Genomic DNA, 21,481 nt, shown 5'->3' with positions numbered 1-21,481 from the left:
TTTAAAAAATATCTGCTTTTACATGACCATGGAAACTTCAGAAGTTCCCTACTTACTCTGAAGTATAAAGTTCAAACTCAAAGTCTTCCACAATCTGCGAGCTATATACTTAAATTTCCCCCTAGAATAACCAAGTCAACAGATGAAATAACACCTGATCCAGTGTAGGCTTCAAGCCATCAGCAAACTTTTACTGACCATTTACTGGGTGGAAAAGTCAGGGCCTCTGGAAGTTACTGGGAAGACAGTTGTGAACCAGTCACAAATCTCTAGGAGTTTATATTATGGTAAATGAGAACCACACATGAACATAGAAAGCTAACTTTAGAAGAAGGCACCTGTCCCACAAGCCAGATTATAAACATGCTTAGTGTTCAATGGAGAGATGGATAAAGGGCTTAAGCTGGACTTTGATTAACTATATAAATAAATGTTTATTTGCTTATATAGTTTGGTTTTCAACTCATTATTAGAATGGACACTGTTAGCTCTTGTTCAGTTCAACATCTACTGAGCATAGTGTACTGAACAGAAACTATTCTACATGAAATAGGAGAAGGCACAACTTTTCTTTGATCTTAAGCCAGCCCCTTCTCCAAGAAGTACAATTAGGGCCTGCATTCAAAACAATAAATGAAGGACAGAATTTCACTAGTAGTTAAATAGAAAGGCAGAAGAAAGGGGAGTATTCCATGATGGAATCTAAAAATATACATCAGAGCGTCTATAGATCTGGAAATGTTATGAAAACTTTAAAGCCATTATTATCGTATGAGTGTTCGGATACTTACCACTCAGAAATGGTACCAGAAGACTACTCCGCTTATGATTCAATCAGTTCTCCAAATGCAACCAGAGTGATTGTTTTTCAAAACACAGATCTAAGCATGTTACCACTTACTTCAAGAAATCCTTCAATAGCACCCCATTTTTCTTAGGATAGACAAACTCCTTAACAGATCTACAAGATCCTCCATGGCCTGACCCCTACCTATCTTTCAGTCAACCTCATCACTAGCCTTTTTTGTTCTCATTTTCCCTGCTGTAGTTAACTCTTACCTGCCCTTCAGGTCTCAGCTCAATTGACACTTGCACAGGTAATTACTTGATCAGAGCAAAACCTCTACTAAATCCTGTACTTCTCTGAAGTATTTATAACAGTTTTAGTTTTATATTTGTGTGATTATTTAATGTCTATCTCTACTATAGGCTGTAAAGTCTAAAAAGGCAGAGATTTTAGACTAAATTTTTCCACAGAATGAAAAATATGTAAAATGTTATTTAGAATATGTACATTAAGTAGTTCTAGCCTAAGGGATAAGTAGCATATATCCTCCCAGGCTCTACTACTTCAAAACCTATAAAACATCTATATTTAAATAATAACTATAAGCTTATGTTTATCTGTAAAATATGGATAATCTTAAGGATGAGCTACACATATTAAATAAAAAGATATTACAATGTTTTCTTATTTTTTAATTAATTAATTTATTTATGGCTGTGTTGGGTCTTCGTTTCTGTGCGAGGGCTTTCTCCAGTTGCGGCAAGTGGGGGCCACTCTTCATCGCGGTGCATGGGCCTCTCACTACCGCGGCCTCTCTTGTTGTGGAGCACAGGCTCCAGACGCGCAGGCTCAGCAACTGTGGCTCACGGGCCTAGTCGCTCCGTGGCATGTGGGATCTTCCCAGACCAGGGCTCAAACCCGTGTCCCCTGCATTGGCAGGCAGATTCTCAACCACTGCGCCACCAGGGAAGCCCTATAATGTTCTTAAAACAATGTAAGGCACATGGTAAATGCTAAATAACATTATTCATAGTGTCTATGAATAATAATAAGCCCTAGTCCTAATTAATTCATATTTATAAAAAGTGTATCTCTCCAAACATTATTTTTTGGCTGCGCCATGCAGATTGCAGGATCTTAGTTCTCCAACTAGGGATTGAACCTGGGCCACAGCAGTGAAAGCACCGAGTCCTAACAACTGGACCACCAGGGAACTCCCCAAACATTTGATTTATATAACAGAATAATTCTGATGTTCTTTCAAACTGTTAAAATGATTCTGAGAAAGATAAGAGATTCAAGAATTGCTACATCTTTTGTTACAATTTTTAAGATAGTTATTCTTATCAGTTTCCCCCTATTATTTACTATAGCCCAGATTTGTTATTTTTTAAGACACGTACAAGCCATTAAAATATGTACTTAAAATACACAGATACTTAAAATTTATCTCAAAATGCATATTTTATTTTGGTAGCCAATGACCATCAATCAAACAAAGAAAAGAAAACTAATTTCATGAAGAAAGACAAATCTATGGAGTGGTTTACAGGAAGTGAAGAATGAGATGGCTCAACTAAACCAACTTGGAATCATTAACTACAAAATGTCAAACTAACTGCAAGACAAGTGTCAAAATGGGACATTTAAGCAGTTTTGAAATGTTACACATCTTTCTCTAGCTTTTGTTACTTTTCAAAATTACATGTAAAAGTTATACAAATCATAGTAGTAGCTAAAAATACCAATATATGAAAGTAGTGATTTGCAATACAAAGTTCTATTTTGATATTTTTCTTCACATCTTCAAATCAGTTGTCATCTGAGGTACTCAGTTAAGTTGTGGTTTGCACTTCCTCAACTTGACAAGAAAAGCTAATTTGAGGGGAGGAAAAGGTAAGGTCATTGCAATTATGAGAAGAAAACACCATGTAATATAGCATGAAAAAATTACTCACCTGTATGACCAGTTTGCCAGTGTATAGGTCTAGCAATATAGGGAAATGATCCAGAGGGAAAATCAGAATGTGATTCTTCTGTTATAGAACAAAATATGTATTGTAAGCTACATAAAATATTTTATAATTTGTTCACAAAATTGTTAAAAAACAAATTACTGTCCTTTTCCTGTAAGTTTTTTTCTCTCAGACTTTTATTCTTTTTAGCATTTGTCTTGGAGCTATTCTGACAGTTATCTTACAGAAACAACTTGCCAAGGATGACATGATAAACCTATATATGGTTTTATAACCAAATGGATAAGCCCATATCATAAATCAATGGATGTCTGAAAACTTGTTTATGGCCTAAGTAATGTGTACATACAACAAGGACCTAAATTTAGTTCTTTGAAAAATTCCTAGAAGTTGCTTTTTGGAATATTAGCTATTTGCATATTGGGTCCTATTAAATTCTTTCCCTTCAGTGATAATCACTGATCTAAATTTAAAACATTCTTTAGTATATTTAAAGTATTTCATAAGCCAATCCCCTTGTCACAAGTAAAATATGAATATTATAAGACGTTCAGTTCTTCAAAGGTATCAGAGTTTTACATAAAAGGCAGGAAAAGTCATGATTCTGTCTCTTAAAAGATTTTAATTTAACAGAATAAATACCACATTTCAATTTCTATAGGAAAAACATAATAAATCCCTGAGAAATATTTTTATAATGTATTGCCCAATACATTCAGGAATGTATTCTCCATTTATTATTGCAAACACATGCATAAAATAAAACTGAAGCTCACCATGGTCATCTTCTTGAAACATCTCACCTTCAATTCTAATTTTCTTTTGAGAATGTAATTGTAAATCTGTGTTGATTTTAGGTTCCACTTTTTGAGGTAAAATTCCATTTTTCTGTTTTGCAAGGCAAACCAACCAATCTCTGACAATAACTTCACTTATCTTTTCACATGAGAGGGCAAGTTCACAGATGCGAATTCCATTTAAAAGTTCAATAACCTGTGTGATGCTTTCAAAAAAGTGAAAAATCTACTTTAAATTTCTACCACAACAATAACTTTATACTTAAGTTCACTATACGTCTTACCCCAATTTAAATGCTATGCTTAAATCAAAAGGGAAAAAAAGTAAATATGCAAGTTAGGGCACATAAGAGGAGAATACTAAGTAAAAACAATAAAGAGACTATAACATCATTGTTCACATTACACTTTTAAAAACTTTTCTTCTAAACTGTCAGAAGAAATATGCATCTTATATTACCATTTATGTAAAGGATGATTTAAACAGCAATATAACTGAATTTGGGACATATGCTGTTTCATAACAGTTTTTTTTTCTTTTGACTTTTTAAAAAAATTAATTTGTTTATTTTGGGCTGCATTGGGTCTTCATTGCTGTGTGCGGGCTTTCTCTAGTTGTGGCGATTGGGGGCTACTCTTCGTTGCAGTGTGCGGGCTTCTCATTGCGGTGGCTTCTCTTGTGGCGCATGGGCTTAGTTGCTCCACAGCATGTGGGATCTTCCCGGACCAGGGCTTGAACCCGTGTCCCTTGGATTGGCAGGCGGATTCTTAACCACTGTGCCACCAGGGAAGCCCATCATAACAGTTTTACGAGATAACATATACACTTAACTCAGTTACAAAATGAACACTTTAGCCTAGCACTTAAAACAAAACTGTGTTTAAAATAACATTACCAAAAAGTCACATTACTAACTTTGCTAGATATACAGCACATACACCACCCTGTTTAAGATTTGGGTATAAAACAGGCAAAGCAACTTGAGGATTCAACATATCCAAAGCTACCTGTAGTGGGGGAAAGAGAATCAGACTGAGTTTTGTTTAAATAAAGCATGTGTTTTCTTTTCTTATTGAGGTGAAATGATACACTTTGGGAAAGCAATTACCCAGTTAAAGTATTTCATTTTTTAGAATGTAATACTAATGACTGTCATTTTACCCCTCTCAAAAAGGCATACTTATAATTATACAATTTGTCTTAGTACTTGACTATATAAAAATTGTAATGGCATGTCTTGTACTTGGCAATATTGATAATACAGGAATCTTTAGCTATATTTTATACACATACATACATACACACACACACACACACACACAGTTGCCCCTTGAACAACGTGGGTTTGAACTGTGCGGGTCCACTTAACGCAAGGATTTTTTTTCAATAGTAAACACTACAGTACTACACGATCTGCGGTTGGTTGAATCTGAAGATGTGGAACCCTGGATATGTTGGAACCATGGATAGGGAGGGCCGACTATAAGTTATACTCAGATTTTTGACTGCACGTAGGAGTGGTGCCCCTAAACCCCATGTTGTTCAAAGGTCAACTGTATATGTAAAGTTTCAATGCTTTAGTTCAGCTTTTGGCAATAGAAATTCACATTATCTCAAATATGTATTTGTATGTTCAAAAGTTTTGAATATTAATTTTAGAGATTCTAAAATTCAAGAATCATGTCCCTTATTTCTTTACTCTTCATTCAGTTGCAGAATACAGGGCTGTACTCAAAAGATGTCGAATGAATGCAAAGAGTAAATGAAATTACAAAAAAATTCACTGAAAACAAAAATACAGTCAAATAGAAAATAAAGTGACTTACTGATAGATAACTCTAGAAATCTAATGTAGTTGGCACATCATTATATTTACTAAATTAGAAATTATTCTGTTTACGTGTTTTAAAAAAAAACAGTAATAATGGGTCATCATTCATTATTAATTTATTCACCAAATATTTACTGAGCATCTACCATGTGCCAAGTATCTTGCTAAGTGGTAAAAATATAATGGGAGCTTATATTCTATTTTGTTTCATAGGAACTTATATTCTAATTAAGGAATAGGCAGTAAACAAAAATCTAATAAATATGTAATTCAGAGGGTAATGAGTGACATGAAGAACTACAGGATTATAAAGGAGGATATGAAGGATAGAATGACAGGGCAGGGGAGGGAAGTACTATTTTATACATAGGCTGGTCAGTGAAGATACCTAAAGAAAATGATTAAGGTTACCCTGTGGAAACTGAGGGGGGAAGTATGCTCCAGATGGAGAGAACAGCAAATACAAATGCTCTGAGGCTGTAGGATACTTGGTGAGTCTGAGAAGGCCACAGTCACTGCAGTGGAGACAAAAGTGGGAAAGTGGTAAGAGAAGAGTTCTCAGATGGTGGGGATGTGGTGGGGATGGGGAGGGACAGATTATGCAGAATCTCACAGACTTTACTCAGGAAGAGAAAAGTCACTGGAGAGTTTGAGACATGATCTGACTTTTAAAACTTTTTTGAATGTGATAAACATAACATTTAAAGTTGCCATTTCAAGTGTACAATTCAGTGGCATTAAGTACATTCTGACTTGGGCAAGGAAAGATGATGGTGACTTGCAGTAGCAAATAGCATTGGATGTGATGAGAACACAGAGCCAATTAGAATTAGAATTGTCTGTCGGATGTGAGAGAAAGAAGTGAGAATGAATCCAATGTTTTTATCCTAAGCTACTGAAAGAATGGAGATGTCATTTACTATTGAGGAAAATGATTTAAGACAATGGGAAGAATAAGCTTGGGGAGAAATATTCGAGAATTCAAGATTTGGACACAAGTTTAAGATGCCTATTAGGGCTTCCCTGGTGGCACAGCGGTTGAGAATCCGCCTGCCAGTGCAGGGGACACGGGTTCAATCCCTGGTCTGGGAGGATCCCACATGCCACAGAGCAACTAAGCCCGTGAGCCACAACTACTGAAACCCATGCACCACAGCTGCTGGGAGCAACTAAGCCCGCTCGCCACAGCTGCGGAGGCCCTTGCACCTGGAGCCCGTGCTCCGCAATGGGAGAAGCCACCGTGATGGGAGGCCCACGCACCGCAGCGAGGAGTGGCCCCCAGTCGCCACAGCTGGGGAAAGTCCGCGTGCAGCAAAAGGGGCCCAATACAGCCATAAATGAATGAATGAATGAATAAATAAATACTTTAAAAAAAAAGATGCCTATTAGATATCCAAATAAAGATCTCAATGACTAATCAAAGGGCCAACAGTGTGGACATAAATTGGTTTCTGTGACTGTAGATTTAGCGTATTATCAACAAGGACCAAAAATAAGACTACCAAGAAGCCTGCCAATCCAAAGCTCCATGCTCAGCTAACAACATTACCATTCATTAGCCACTCAAACCAGGAACTTAGAGTCACTATTTTCTTTACCTTAAATTCTCTTTTGAGAATCTGTGGGGTTTTGATGCTTCTATTTGGATTAAAATTATCCAGTCCTACAAATCTACCTCTTAGTATTTCTCAAATTCATCCTACTGCTAATGCTTTAGGTCAGGACCTCATCATATCTTGTTGAAACATTACAATAGCTTTCTACATAGACTATGTAAATTCCATTCTTTCACCAGAATTATTCTGAAACAGGAATCTGGACATTCTACTCCCCTACTTAAGAACTCATCAATAGTTTTCCATTATCTAAAAGATAATGTCCACATGTCCTAGCTTGATATACATACAAGTGTTCTTCATTATCTAGTCCCTCATGACTGTATTTGCAGCTTCATCTCCTCATTAGACCCAATTCTACAGCCATAATGTTTCATGCTTCTGAGTCTTTCTAATAAATGTTTGTATGTCTACCTTTTCTTCTATATCGAAAGCTCCTTTAAATGTATAATTCATGGGGCTTCCCTGCTGGCGCAGTGGTTGAGAATCTGCCTGCTAATGCAGGGGACACGGGTTCGTGCCCTGGTCTGGGAAGATCCCACATGCCGCGGAGCGACTAGGCCCGTGAGCCACAACTACTGAGCCTGCGCGTCTGGATCCTGTGCTCCGCAACAAGAGAGGCCGCGATGGTGAGAGGCCCGTGCACCACGATGAAGTGTGGCCCCCTCTTGTCACAACTAGAGAAAGCCCTTGCACAGAAACAAAGACCCAACACAGCCAAAAATTAATTAATTAATTAATTAATTTTTAAAAAAAGTAACAAATGTTCAAGTACAACTGGTAAAAAAAAAAAAATGTATAATTCATTTTTGTCTTAGCATAGTACACGGCACACAGCAGGTCTCTAATAGATGTTTGTTGAATCAAGAAAGTGGTTCAGTAATTCAGAGAAAGATGATAATCCTCCACTTAGATGATTAAGGTCTATTCCATGGAGGAGACAATCTTTGATCTAAGCTTTGAAGGAAGAGTGGACGTTAAACAGGCAGAGAGGGACTTCCCTGGTGGTGCAGTGGTTAAGAATCCGCCTGCCAATGCAGGGGACATGGGTTCGAGCCCTGGTCCGGGAAGATCCCACATGCCGTGGAGCAACTACGCCCATGCACCACAACTACTGAGCGTGCACTCTAGAGCCCGCGAGCCACAACTACTAAGCCCGTGTGCCACAACTACTGAAGCCCACGTGCCTAGAGCCCGTGCTCCACAACAAGCGAAGCCACTGCAATGAGAAGCCCGCACACTGCGACAAAGAGTAGCCCCCGCTCACCGCAACTAGAGAGAGCCCGTGTGCAACAATGATCCAATGCAGCCAAATAAATACATTAAATAAATAAATAAATTTATTTTAAAAAATAAAATTAACAGGTAGAGAAAAGGGAATAGGAGAAAACTAATAATGATGAAAATCATAGCTAATATTAATTTAATGCTTACTATATATCAGGTACTGTTCTATGCATTTTACAGAAACACCTCATTTAATCCTCAACAACGCTATGAAATAGGTATTATTACTGATTACTATTCCTGTTTAATACACGAGGTGACTGAGGCACAGAAAGATTAAGTAATTTACCCAAGGTCATATTGGCTATTATGGAGCCTAAGTGAACCAGGCTGAATAAACTCCAAAACTTACTTCCCTCTATTCACTCCCTCCTTTTCTCTCCTCAGAGATAATCATTGTCCTGAAGTTGGTAATGTTGCCAAATAATTTTATGCTTTTACAACATATGTATATAGCTACAAACAATACATGGTACTGTTTTTAAAATTTTATATGTATGTGGCCATTCCATACTTATTCTTGAATAATTCGTTTTTCACTAAGTTCTATGTCTGAGATTTTTTTTTTTAATTGGAGTATAATTGCTTTACAATGTTGTGTTAGTTTCTGCTGTACAATGAAGTGAATCAGCTATATGTATACATGTATCCCCTCCCTCTTGGACCTCCCTCCCATCCCCCACACATCCCACCCATCTAGGTCATCACAGAACACGGAGCTGAGCTCCCTGTGCTATACCGCAGGTTCTCACTAGCTATCTTACACATGGTAGTGTGTCTATGTTAAACCTAATCTCCCAATTCATCCCACCCTCCCCTTTCCCCCCATGTCCACACGTCTGTTCTCTACATCTGCATTTCTATTCCTGCCCTGGAAATAGGTTTATCTGTATTATTTTTCTAGATTCCACATATATGCATTAATATACGATATTTGTTTTTCTCTTTCTGACTTACTTCACTCTGTGTGACAAACTTTGGGTCCATCCACATCTCTACAAATGACCCAATTTCGTTCCTTTTTATGGCTGAGTAATGTTCTATTGTATATATGTACCACATAGTCTTTATCCATTCATCTGTCAATGGACATTTAGGTTGTTTCCATGCCCTGGCTATTGTAAATAGTGCTGCATTGAACATTGGGACACATGTATCTTTTTGAATTATGGTTTTCTCAGGGAGATTTATTGATGTAGATATAGTACATTTATTTCACTATGTTAAATAATACCATTGTTAGTATTCCATCATGTCCATTCCTCTTTTGATGGTTAGGTTGTTTACAAAATGTATTAAAATTTGTTTAAAATCTTTTATTAGCCATTTTTTTCTTGTTTTGTTCTCTTTGTCTTTGTGGTTCAACACCTTTTTTATTCATCTACCCTCATTTGAGATGGCAGGAGTATAGGCAGGTTATATAAAAAAGCTAAAGAAAGGAAGGTTGAGATCAGATTCTGAAGCACACCATAAATCTTTGAATGAAAAGCTCCTAATTGGTTTCTCAGCAGGAGAGTGACAGTATGAGAACTAGATTAGTCTAAAGATGAGGAGAATGGATTGGAAGTGTGAAGGCCCAGGAGGTGAGATGGCAGCTAGGAGAGGAATTAAGTAGTCAAGGAAGGAATAATCAACTAGGATAACAATAACCAGAAATCAAGTGGTGGGAACATGCATAGAAATTTATGTTTACTAGTATGGAGGTTCCTTAAAAAACTAAAAGTAGAGTTGCCATTCAAAAAGATACATGCACCCCAATTTTCAAAGCAGCACTATTTACAATAGCCGAGATATGGAAGCAACCTAAATGTCCACCGATAGATGAATGGATAAAGAAGATGTGGTACATATACACAATGGAATACTACTCAGCCATAAAAAAGAATGAAATAATGCCATTTGCAGCAACATGGATGGACCTAGAGATTATCATACTAAGTGAAGTAAGTCAGAAAGAGAAAGATAAATACCGTATGATATCACTTACATGTGGAATCTAAAATACAGCACAAAGGAACTTATTTATGAAACAGAAAAAGACTCACAGACATAGAAAACAAACTTATGGTTACCAAAGGGGAAAGCGGGGGGGAGGGATGAAGTAAGAATTTGGGATTAACAGATACAAACTACTATATATAAAGTATCAATAGATAAATAAGGTCCTACTGTATGAACTATATTCAATATCCTGTAATAAACCACAATGGAAAGGAATATGAAAAAGAATATGTATATATATTAATTATATATACAACTGAATTATACATTCAAATTATACAATTATATATAACAACTGAATCACTTTGCTGTACACCAGAAACTAACACAACATTGTAAATCAACTATACTTCAACAAAATAAATAAATAAACATCTTCTCCCCCAAAGATATTTATGTTTACTATACACCTCTTGAGTTTTGGTCAAGTGCTACCTTCAAGCAGGACTTTTACCAACTGACAATTTTTAGAGACTTTCTTAAAGAAATGAAAATTCTTCATGATCTAGCTTTAACTTAATAATTCTATATTATGAGTAATTTATTTATGAACACCAACTATAATTCTTTGCCCCAATAGTATATGACTCTTCCCCAGAAGCTGACAGTTCTCCTCCTTCTATATGCTCTGAGTATTCATCTGACACTATTATTCAAGAGAGATTCAATTGAAAAAATCTAGTAAGGAGTATTCTTTCCTTTGGAACAGGGATGGATGTTTCAGCAGGTTTCCACAAAGTTGTAACAATACTGTTAAAATCCTTTATTGTGTTTCATGCTCATCAAGCAAAATTCTGATGACCAATTAAACTCCCAGGTATCTGTGAAATTCCTATGGATGGCCTACATAGAACAAGTCCTCTTTCTGCCCTTATTGAGCTATATAATATGCAAACCAAACAAGGATGAGAAAAAACAAAACAAAACTGTGGTCCTTGTGTCCAGGAAGCTGTGCCACTGTAGCTATTGGCTTTTGTTATATTAGAGATAGGAACCAGTCCCGATAAAAATCACCTCTTTGAACTTTACTTCATTTCTCACCTAGTTTCCCTTATAAAGTTCCTAAAATAATCTAAGTTTCTAATAGCCAATTAAGAAAAGCGAAGAAGGAACTTCCCTGGTGGCACAGTGGTTAAGAATCCACCTGCCAATGCAGGGGACACGGGTTCGAGCGCTAGTCCAGAAGATCCCACATGCCGCGGAGCAACTAAGCCCGTGCTCCACAACTACTGAGCCTGTGCTCTAGAGCCCATGAGCCACAACTACTGAGCTCGTGTGCTAAAACTACTGAAGGCTGTGCACCCAGAGCCCATGCTCCACAACAAGAGAAGCCACCACAATGAGAAGCAGGTGCACCGCAATGAAGAGTAGCCTCTGCTCGCTGCAACTAGGGAAAGCCTGCATGCAGCAATAAAGACCCAACACAGCCAAAAATAAATAAATTAAATAAAATAAATAAATTTATTTTAAAAAAAGAAAGAAAAGTGAAGAAGACTTCTTACCCAGACCTCAGTCCATAGCGTCAAGCCATGAACTGATAATGGCATCATCAAGGATAAGGCAACTTAAACTAGAATTCTGAAACTTTGAGGTCATCTAATAGCACTATGGCCCACATCTCCACCATCACTGTTCACAGCTTAAAATGGCATTCTCTCATCATCTATCCTTTTATCTTCATAATACTCTGCTTCTCCTCCCCTAACTCAACCTCCCACTCCTCCACCTCCTCACAAATCCCTCCACTCCACTTTCTGGAGCTTTGTTCACAATAAATATGCCTCTATCCTCAACATCTTTAATTAACACTCCTCTACATCCTGACTTTAACTGTCAAAAGATGCCTCTTGCCTCTTCCCTCAAAAATGGAGGCTATTTATTCCCCCAAATCTCACAATATGAGGTCAGGTGCGGGGCTCAGTACGCTCCCAATGCTGCTTCCAAATTATTATTCCTTTATCCTAGAAATGTTGAAGTTCATGATGCTCAACTACTCCTCCTAGTATTTCATCATTACCCCACATTTATTAACAACTTTGGCAGCTAATTCAGTATATCTCTCTGCTCTAAATCCCACCATGATATTAAAGGAAAATATTCCTCCCACTCTTAGAGATAGAAATGGGGCAAATAATGAAGGAAGATCCTTTTCCATATAAAAGAAGTGTGGCCCTTGTTTTCTTTGTACTCAGTATTAGGTAATATCATAGGACTCACTTTAGAAAACTTACCGCATCAAAAGTTAAAGATTTTATGTCTTCAGTTGCTCCTAAAATATCCTTATGAATAAAATCCACGTTGTCTGGCCACTCTTCTACATGACTCATTTTCCATGAATCACGCCAGTATTTGTAATTCTTCTTAGCCAGTTCATGGTCGTCTTTTCGAATTTCAAAACTTATGACTCGTCCTAGTGATCCAACTTAATTTAAAAAAAATTATGACACTACACAGTATTAATCAGTACATAAAGAATGTCAAAATTTTATTTTGCAAAGATATTACATGGATGTGAAAAAATAATTCAAATAGTTCAAGGTTACAAAAGTCTCTACCCTATCCCAAATACCCAATCAGTCTCCCTGATCAGAGACAATCATTCCACCGTAGTTATTTACCCTTCCCGAGATAGTCATTGCCTATAGTACAAGTGTGCAAGTATCTTTCTCTGTTTTTAACACACGTTGTTACCTATCATATATACTGTCCTGTACCTTCCTTCTTATTTACCAATGCCATTTCAGTGATTAATGATCTACTGCATTTTTTTAAACAGCTATTATGTTCCATTGTATGACTATGCCACAGTTTATTTAACCAGTCACCTACTGATGAACATTTAGCTTGTTTCTAGTCTTATGCTATAACAAACAATATTGCAATAAAAATTATTTTGCCTAAGTCTTTGTACACATGAGCCAGTATATCTATAGGATAAAGTCCTAAAAATGGAATTGCTGACTCAAGGGATATGTGAATATTTTTATTTTGAAAATTATTACCAAATTGTCCTCCAAAAAAACAATGACACCAATTTACACTCGACCAACAATGTATTAGAGTGCCTATTTCTCCATATTCTCTCCAACAAAGAGTTATCAAACTTTTTATCTGTGTCAATCTAAAAATTGCATATAGTTTATCATTGTAGTTTTAATTTGCATGTCTTTTGCTATGGATGAAGTTAGGCCTTTCAGATACTTAAAAGATACTTGTACTTTTGTGTGTGTCTGAAAAACTTTCAAACTATTTATCATAGTAATACTGCAGTTTCACAGAAAACTACTACATTTTAACTTACGGCAATTCATTTTCTACCCACCTCTATATGAGGTGATTTGATACCATTTGGAGGCTGTCCCAGATCAATCAGTCTATAGTTAAAATGAAGAGTTTAAATTGCAGCATGTCTCTTTAAAATTTAAGTCCAGCTGTAAGTCATCATGTTCTCAAGGGATAAACATTAATGTTAACAGTAGCATAAGCTAAACACTTAGAAAAGAAAATTATGGTGAAAATAAATCCATCCTGAAGGTAAATAGCAATAATTTCTTGATCACTCATAGTTTGGGATTATTTATGCCATGACACTCCTCCAACACTATAGATATTAGAAATACATTCCTCCTGTTTCACAAATTTTTTATAAATTCACTTTGTCAAATGTATTTAGGAATCTGTCACAGATTGTGAAGAAATGGCTGCCTTTAACTATGCACAGAAAAGAGTCCAACAAAAGATGTGAGGAGCCCAAAATGAATTTCCTGACTCAGTATAAGTTGGATTATGTTTATATGTGACGACATTAGGTCAAAAAACAAAAGGTTTAAGTTTAATTCAGTATATGTCTATATGTAATCTTTATAAAATCTACCCACATACACCTACAACTGCTCTAACAATGTTTATTAGCTAAAAAAGAATGCACTAATAAAACCAACATGAATGATTAAAAAAAAAAAATCTACCAAAAGAGAATGCTGTCTATTGTTAGGTGAGAAAGGGAACACTGCAGAGGCAGCCAAACAAGCCAAAGCAATCCTGACAATCAGAGGAATTAAGTGGTCAAAGGGAGCAATAATCAACTACAATAACAGTAATCAGAAATCAAGTGGTGGGAACATGAACAGATATTTATGTTTACTATATACCTCTTGATTTTTGATTAGGTGTTACCTTCAAGCAGTACTTTTACCAACTGACAATATTTAGAGACTTTCTTAAAGAAAGGAAAATTCTTCATGATCTAGCTTTAGCTTAATAGTTCTATATTACGCATTAATTTATTCATGAACAGCAAAAATAATTCTTTGCCCCTGATAGTATATGACTCTTCTCCAGCAGCTGACAGCCCTCCTCCTTCTATATTCTCTCATACTGAGTATTCACTTGGCACTATTATCAACAAAAACATGTACATGTGTGCACAAAAGACAAGTACAAGAATGTTCAGAGAAGCACTATTCACAATGTTCAACTCAAATGCCCATCAACAGCAGAATGGATAAACTGTGCTTTACTTACAAAAATTGCAACTAAAATAAAATAACCATTGCTACATGCAATGGCTGAACCTCACAAACAGAATGATGAATGAAAGCAACCAGATTCAAAAGAGTACAATACTACAGGATTCCTTTTACGTAAGATTCAAAACAGGCAAAACTAATCAATGGTCATAAAAGTCAGAGTAGTGGCTACCTTCTACCTTTGGGTAGGATAAGGACTGAGAAGGCATTTGAGGAGGTTTCAATGGTACAATAACATTCCCTATCTTGATCTGGGTAATAACTACGTGAGTGTGGTCACGATATAAAAATTCATTGAGGTATACACTTATGATCTGTGTACTTTTCTGTAGCTATGTTATGTTCTAATAAAAAATTTAGTTAAAAAAAAGTGTGGAGGGAGCAACAGAAAGCAAAGAGAGAGAGGGTTAGACAGAGAATGACTTGAATAAATGTACAAAATGGAAAGAAAAACAGTTGCTTACATTTGATTTCAAGGAGAATGCTCTCTATCACAAAGTTATGTGAATATTTTCTGAAACATCTGTATCTATTTAACTTCCTGTTATTATGAACAGATTGAATGTCTTCTTTGTCATCTAAATTCAACTCATTTATCCCAATCTCTTACCTGCTTTTGATAAAAACAAGCTCATTCCACCAGAGCCCGAGCCAGCTTCCAAAACAGTATCACCTGGGTGGATATTCATCATCAACAGGAACATATTCATATCCTATGACTGAAATACAGCATGAGTGACTCTGTGACCAATAAATATGTACTAAGCACCTAGGCTTACAAACACTATGTTGGACTTGGAGAAAAGAAGTGAAAATAAAAAAGGATTAAACTCTGGCCCTGCCTACCGAAAGTTTATATTTTACTTGATGAAACGAGAGATTCAAGAATCAGGTAGCAAATACAGAAGCACTTCAGTATGATATTGAAATTACAGAAAATAAGTAAGAATAGGAGCTCAGAGAAAGGAGCAATCAGCAGACTGCCCTAGCTTAAAGACATAGAGAATTTAAGGAAACAGTCACAAAGTAGAAACAGGTTTGCCCATCTCAGGAGGAGCGGTAAGGAGAGACCTGAATCCATGCTAACGCATCTGAACTTAACCTGGTAAGTAACTGGGGCATGTCACTGAGGTAATATTAATGGCATTTTATAAAGATTAATCTGTGAGACAAACACAGGATGTATTAGAATAGAAAAAAATTAGAGGTAGAAAGACCAGTTAGGAAGTTATTACATAATCTCTGCATGAAATGATGAATGCTCATTTAGAATTAGGATACCAGGAATAGACAGAAGGACTCATTTGCCAAACTTTATAACTAAAGAATTGTTTTGTTAACAGAAATATCATGGATGATAGTAGTAATAGCTGTTTATTGAAACTTCACCAGGTGCCAGGCTTCTGTTAACTATGCAAACTGCTTTCAAACATTATCTTGTTTAATCAGAATAATAATATGAGAAAAGTTATCACCATCCCCATTATAAGGATGAGAAATCAAAAAAGTAATTTGCCCAAAGTCACACAGCCAGGAATCAAGTGGGCAAGTCAGGGGTAGAACTGATGTTGAACTCCCAAACATCTCCTAACCACGTTGTTGATCATTTCACTATATATTACAAATGCTATAGAGAGAGAAAAATTTAAATGTTAGCATTTATTTCAACATCCCCCCAATAACAAACCTTTCGAAGTTGCTAATAAGCAGCATATCTGGTAAGGTTTTACTATCTTTTCCTTCTCTGGCAAAAGCTGCTGTGAAAATTCTAAAAGAAATAGGAGGGTTTCTAGGATCCTCTGTTGAGTCACAACAAAGTTGTGTATTAAATATAGGTTTGGATGCATAAGAAACTATTTAACAGGTACAGTTACCCAATTAAAAACCAAAATGTATTTTCTGAAATGATGGACTAAGGCTTGAACCAAATGATACTTAGACACATAATTCTTAAGGTGTATTAGTCAAAAAGTTTCATTAACAAATTCAAAGTCTTTCAGACATACATATCCTCTCCTATCTGCCAGGCACGTGGGAGTAGACGTGGGAGGGGGCACAGATAACTTCACACAGGAGTGGGAGGCAGCTCCAGTAGCCATTTCAGTGAAATGCCCTGGAGAAGGCAGTTCTATTTCCTTGGCTCTTTCATATAAGACTAGAATTATAAAATTTTAAAAAAACTTTAGCACACTTTAACTTTTGCTTCCTGCCATTCAGGTTACCTGGTCTCCATGGAATGAGGTTGGAGCCCACTTTACACATCCTAGCAATTTCAGTCCAAAACTGGGGTGGGAATAGCATTTATTCATTTCCTTGCCTCTTTCCAAAAGGGATTTGAAGCTACTGGGAGAATCCTCTGAAGTTACGAAATATCACTCTACTATTGAATTCTCTATACATTTTAAAACTTTAGGCTTGGGCTTCCCTCGTGGTGCAGTGGTTGAGAGTCTGCCTGCCAATGTAGGGGACACGGGTTCGAGCCCTGGCCTGGGAAGATCCCATATGCCACAGAGCAACTAGGCCCGTGAGCCACAAACTACTGAGCCTGCAGGTCTGGAGCCTGTGCTTCGCAACAACAGAGGCCGCGATAGTGAGAGGCCCGCGCACCGCGATGAAGAGTGGCCCCCACTTGCCGCAACTAGAGAAAGCCCTCGCACAGAGACGAAGACCCAACACAGCCAAAAATAAATAAATAAATAAATAAAGGACTTCCTTTAAAAACAAAAAACAAAACTTTAGGCTTTCATACAATCTTTTCAGACTTTTCCCTTTTTTTCCTTGGCAGGAATTTTAATCTCTTTCCTAACTAATTAAACAATATAAACCTAATCCTTAGCAGAAGGTTTTAATAACTGGGCTGCACTTTAGTCTTAAGTGGCAACAATTTCTACTCTCCAATGGTCCTTATATAAGTATTCCAAACATGCAAATCAGCAGAAAAGATTAATTTAAAAATTTAGGGAGTGTTGGGAATTCCCTGGCAGTCCAGTGGTTAGGACTTGGCACTTCCACTGCCATGGTCCCAGGTTCAAACCCTGGTCGGGGAACTAAAATCCCACAAGCCACAGGGCGTAGCCTAAATAAATAAATAAATAAATAAATAAAAATAAAATAAAAATAAAAATTTAGAGAGTGTTGCCACTTATACTTCTACTCCAAACCTAAAAGTGCTTGATATTGACCCCTGTGAAATGTTCACACTTTATACGTAACTGTTAGGAAGTTTATTCAAAATTGCTCCCTCAGACCAACTTTTAATATTAAGATAAAACTACGTAATTCTACGGAGGAGACCAGCTTTCAAAAGTCAGTGGAGGGACTTCCCTGGTGGCGCAGTGGTTAAGAATCCTCCTGCCAATTCAGGGGACGTGGGTTCGAGCCCTGGTCCCGGAAGATCCCACATGCTGTGGAGCAACTAAGCCCGTGTGCCACAACTATTGAGCCTGCACTCTAGAGCCCGTGAGCCACAACTACTGAAGCTGGCATGCCTAGAGCCCGTGCTCCACAACAAGAGAAGCCACCGCAATGAGAAGCCCTTGCAGTGCAACGAAGAGTAGCCCCCGCTCGTTGTAACTAGAGAAAGCCCGCGCGCAGCAGTGAAGATGCAAAGCAGCCAAAAATAAATAAATAAATAAATAAAATTTATTAAAAAAAAAAATATATATATAGACTGGATTCCTACTTAGAATCTTCCAACAGTCACCCAATGCACATGGAATAAAATACTCATATCTCCAACCACAGCACATCTCATACCATTCTCTCCCTCACCTAACCCACTCAGCCCACAGCAGGAACTCTGCAATACTCTTCCCTTTGCAAGCACTCTGCTCCTAGATCTTTGCAAGGCTGGCTCTTCCTTAGTTAGTTTATCAAATGTACCTCCTCAGAGACCTTCTCTAACCACCTGACATAAAGTATTCTCCTCCCCCAGGTTACCCAACACAATGTTATTGTTAATCTACTTGTCTTCATGGCACTTAGCACTACCTGAAATTATCGAATTCTTTCATTTACTTGTTTGTTCCTTGTCACCTCCTCTAGGACATAAGGTCTATGTTGAGAGCAAGGACTGTGGTTCACCACTTCACCTCCCTAAAATACTGCCCTGAATATATAAGGTAGGCGAGTATTTACTAAAGAAATAATGATTCCTCATCTAGGACTAGGAGGAGAAGTTGTTACAAAGGAACATTCTGCTCAAGGACAGTGACTGTGACTAATGATTAAAATAAACCACTAGCAATGGATGATTAGCATAAGATTGTAACAAGGAACTAGGTAGGTAATTTACTTATAAATAATATTCCTTTTATGTTTAGTGTCTAATTTTAGCTGTTTTCATATAAAAAAAATTTTTTTTCTAATGAGAAAAGCATAGTGAGGGCTTCCCTAGCGGCGCAGTGGTTAAGAATCCGCCTGCCAACGCAGGGGACACGGGTTCGAGCCCTGGTCCGGGAAGATTCCACATGCCGCGGAGCAACTAAGCCCGTGCGCCACAACTACTGAGCCCACGTGACACAACTACTAGAGCCCGTGTTCCCCAACAAGAGAAGCCACCGCAATGAGAAGCCTGCGCACCACAACGAAGAGTAGCCCCCAGTCGCCGCAACTAGAGAAAGCCCACGTGCAGCAAAGACCAAACGCAGCCAAAAATAAAATAAATTAAGTAAATTAAAAAATACATTTAAAAAAGCATAGTGAGATATCTATTGTTGACAAAATATACCTCTAACAACATGCCTGATTAAATATGATGCGTAAAATATCGCCACAGTGGTGCTAAAAAATTGTCCCCAAGAGTTCAACGTTCTCTTGAATGCTGAACTCGAAAACTTAAGAATTACGGGGAATAAATACACATTTTTATTGCCTAGTGAGTCCACATCACTCTGTATAGTAAATCACTTTACAGATCAGAGAATCGAAGCTCCCAAGTTAAAATTAAAATCTGGCTATTTCTTCCTAAAATTAGTAATCATAAAATATGTAAAAGTCATAGCCATTGGTTAAAAAAAAAGTGAGAATAAAAACTTGAGGGCTTCCCTGGTGGCGCAGTGGTTGGGAGTCTGCCTGCCAGTGCAGGGGACACGGGTTCGAGCCCTGGTCTGGGAGGATCCCACATGCCGCGGAGCGGCTGGGCCCGTGAGCCACAATTGCTGAGCCTGTGCGTCTGGAGCCTGTGCTCCGCAACAGGAGAGGGCGCGATGGTGAGAGGCCCGCGCACCGCGATGAAGAGTGGCTCCCGCTTGCCGCAGCTGGAGAAAGCCCTCGCACAGAAACGAAGACCCAACACAGCCATAAATAAATAAATAAATAAACCCAAGGTTTAAAAAACTTGAAACGTGCTGAGATGTGCTTTAAGTACATTAATCAGGTCTGTAGTACTGCATCCGTTTTGCTCTTGGTGGAACCAATATGAACCTAACTCCCATCGCATTACCTTAGGACATGTTATGGCAGGCCCTCTTTGCATCAGTAATACATAGTCTTCCAATGCTGGCCTCCTCAGCATGAAGTGCTTACCAGAGGAACTCCTCAGTATCTGGCCGGGGAACTTCCCCACGATCTCGCTGAACGGGACTGGCCCCCAGCTACTAGTCAAGTGTCCAGCGTTGCTCAACGTAAATAATTTTTTAAATTGTGTTTCTCTCTTCCCAGTCTCAGCTAAAATCAGCTCCCCAGCCCGAAAAGGCACCTCTCGGGTAGTTGAACAGGAAGAGGAAACGTGAAGTTCGTCATCCTTGGTGGCAGACTGGGCCAAGGCGGGCAGTGAGGGGCCCCCGGATCCCTGGCGTGAGGGACCCGACTGGTCCTGGTCTTCACTCGAGCCCTCGCGCTCTCGAGGGGGTGACTCCTTTCGCGGCGTCGGTAGTCTGAGGCTTTCCAGTGACGAAAGACATCTGGTCCCAAGTCCCCGGACGCGCGGAGAGAGAGATGGAGGCGACTCTGCGTCTGGGGCTTTCCTCTGTGCCGCCTCGCGCTCTCCTTCTTCATCTCGCGCGTTTCTGGGCGAGAATTTGCAACACAATAACCGGGCTCTCTCGAAGGGCTCTTGCCCAAGGCAGCGCAGGAATGGACAGGTCCCGAACCCCGGGCACCTCCGGAGACGCCTCAGCGGTAGCAAGACCAGACCCAGGCGCCTGGTTGACAGCATGACTACCCGCGCAGGCGCAGTCGCAGGCGAGTGACGCAGGGCCGAGGCTCCGCCTCTCGCCGCGCGCAGCATTGACGCAGCTGCCTGGGGGCTGGACAGCTATTTCGCCTGAAGAACTCCGCTACAGCGCCTGCGTCCCGTGGAGGTGCGCAGCGGCCGAGTTGGCAGGCCGGGGATCCGTGAGGTCCTCGTTGCGTAACTGTCCCGGGAGTGGGTCTCTTTCCCGCGCAGGGGCCCATTTTCCTCTTGGAATGTGTGCAGAGTAAACAATTTACCGCTGACAAATCTCCACCAGCCTCGTCCGGGGACAAGAGGATTAAGAGAGACACAGCCTGTCAAAGCGCTGTGTAAGCTGAAGTCCTGTACCAGGGTTAGTTAGCTCGCTGGTAATCAGGAACAGAAACGTCACTCGGTCACCATAAGTAAAACTGGCCCCGAGATGCGTTTTTATAGACTGCAGTTGGACGTGCCACCCGCTGACTGGAGCTTCTTTCCCAGC

At 38.7% G+C, this 21,481-nt stretch overlaps 2 protein-coding genes and 1 non-coding gene across 4 annotated transcripts in view; 2 read left to right on the top strand and 1 right to left on the bottom strand.

The window, feature by feature from the left end:
* Positions 1 to 2,353, top strand: part of SPDYA (speedy/RINGO cell cycle regulator family member A) — a 31,891-nt gene extending 29,538 nt beyond the window's left edge. For both annotated transcript variants that reach the window (XM_057558493.1, XM_007191365.2), the window contains one exon: positions 2,265 to 2,353. In XM_057558493.1, the coding sequence (XP_057414476.1) occupies positions 2,265 to 2,353 (89 nt within the window). The remainder of the gene's footprint in view (positions 1 to 2,264) is intronic.
* Positions 2,233 to 21,054, bottom strand: TRMT61B (tRNA methyltransferase 61B). Its single transcript, XM_007191427.3, has 7 exons — positions 20,269 to 21,054; positions 15,436 to 15,538; positions 12,528 to 12,718; positions 4,477 to 4,568; positions 3,540 to 3,766; positions 2,746 to 2,823; positions 2,233 to 2,662 (listed from the first exon to the last, which is right to left on the bottom strand). The coding sequence occupies exons 1-7, from the start codon at positions 21,052 to 21,054 to the stop codon at positions 2,619 to 2,621; spliced, it is 1,521 nt and encodes a 506-aa protein (XP_007191489.2). The 3' UTR covers positions 2,233 to 2,618.
* On the top strand, positions 17,800 to 17,872 carry TRNAG-UCC (transfer RNA glycine (anticodon UCC)). The gene has a single exon. It is a non-coding gene; the product is annotated as a tRNA-Gly (tRNA).
* Positions 21,055 to 21,481: the final 427 nt, after the last annotated feature.

The sequence above is a fragment of the Balaenoptera acutorostrata genome, chromosome 12, assembly GCF_949987535.1.
Source record: "Balaenoptera acutorostrata chromosome 12, mBalAcu1.1, whole genome shotgun sequence".
Lineage (NCBI taxonomy): Eukaryota > Metazoa > Chordata > Mammalia > Artiodactyla > Balaenopteridae > Balaenoptera > Balaenoptera acutorostrata.
This window is presented reverse-complemented; position numbering and strand designations above follow the sequence as displayed.

Bases quoted from the DNA above. Each gene is read 5' to 3' on its own strand.
- TRMT61B (XM_007191427.3), bottom strand. From the start codon at position 21,054: ATGCTGCGCGCGGCGAGAGGCGGAGCCTCGGCCCTGCGTCACTCGCCT. The intron at 12,719-15,435 runs GTAAGAGATTGG...TTTTAAATTAAG, and splicing joins CTTGTTTTTATCAAAAGCAG to TTGGATCACTAGGACGAGTC. The intron at 4,569-12,527 runs GTAAGTTTTCTA...CCCCCACTACAG, and splicing joins AATCTTTAACTTTTGATGCG to GTAGCTTTGGATATGTTGAA.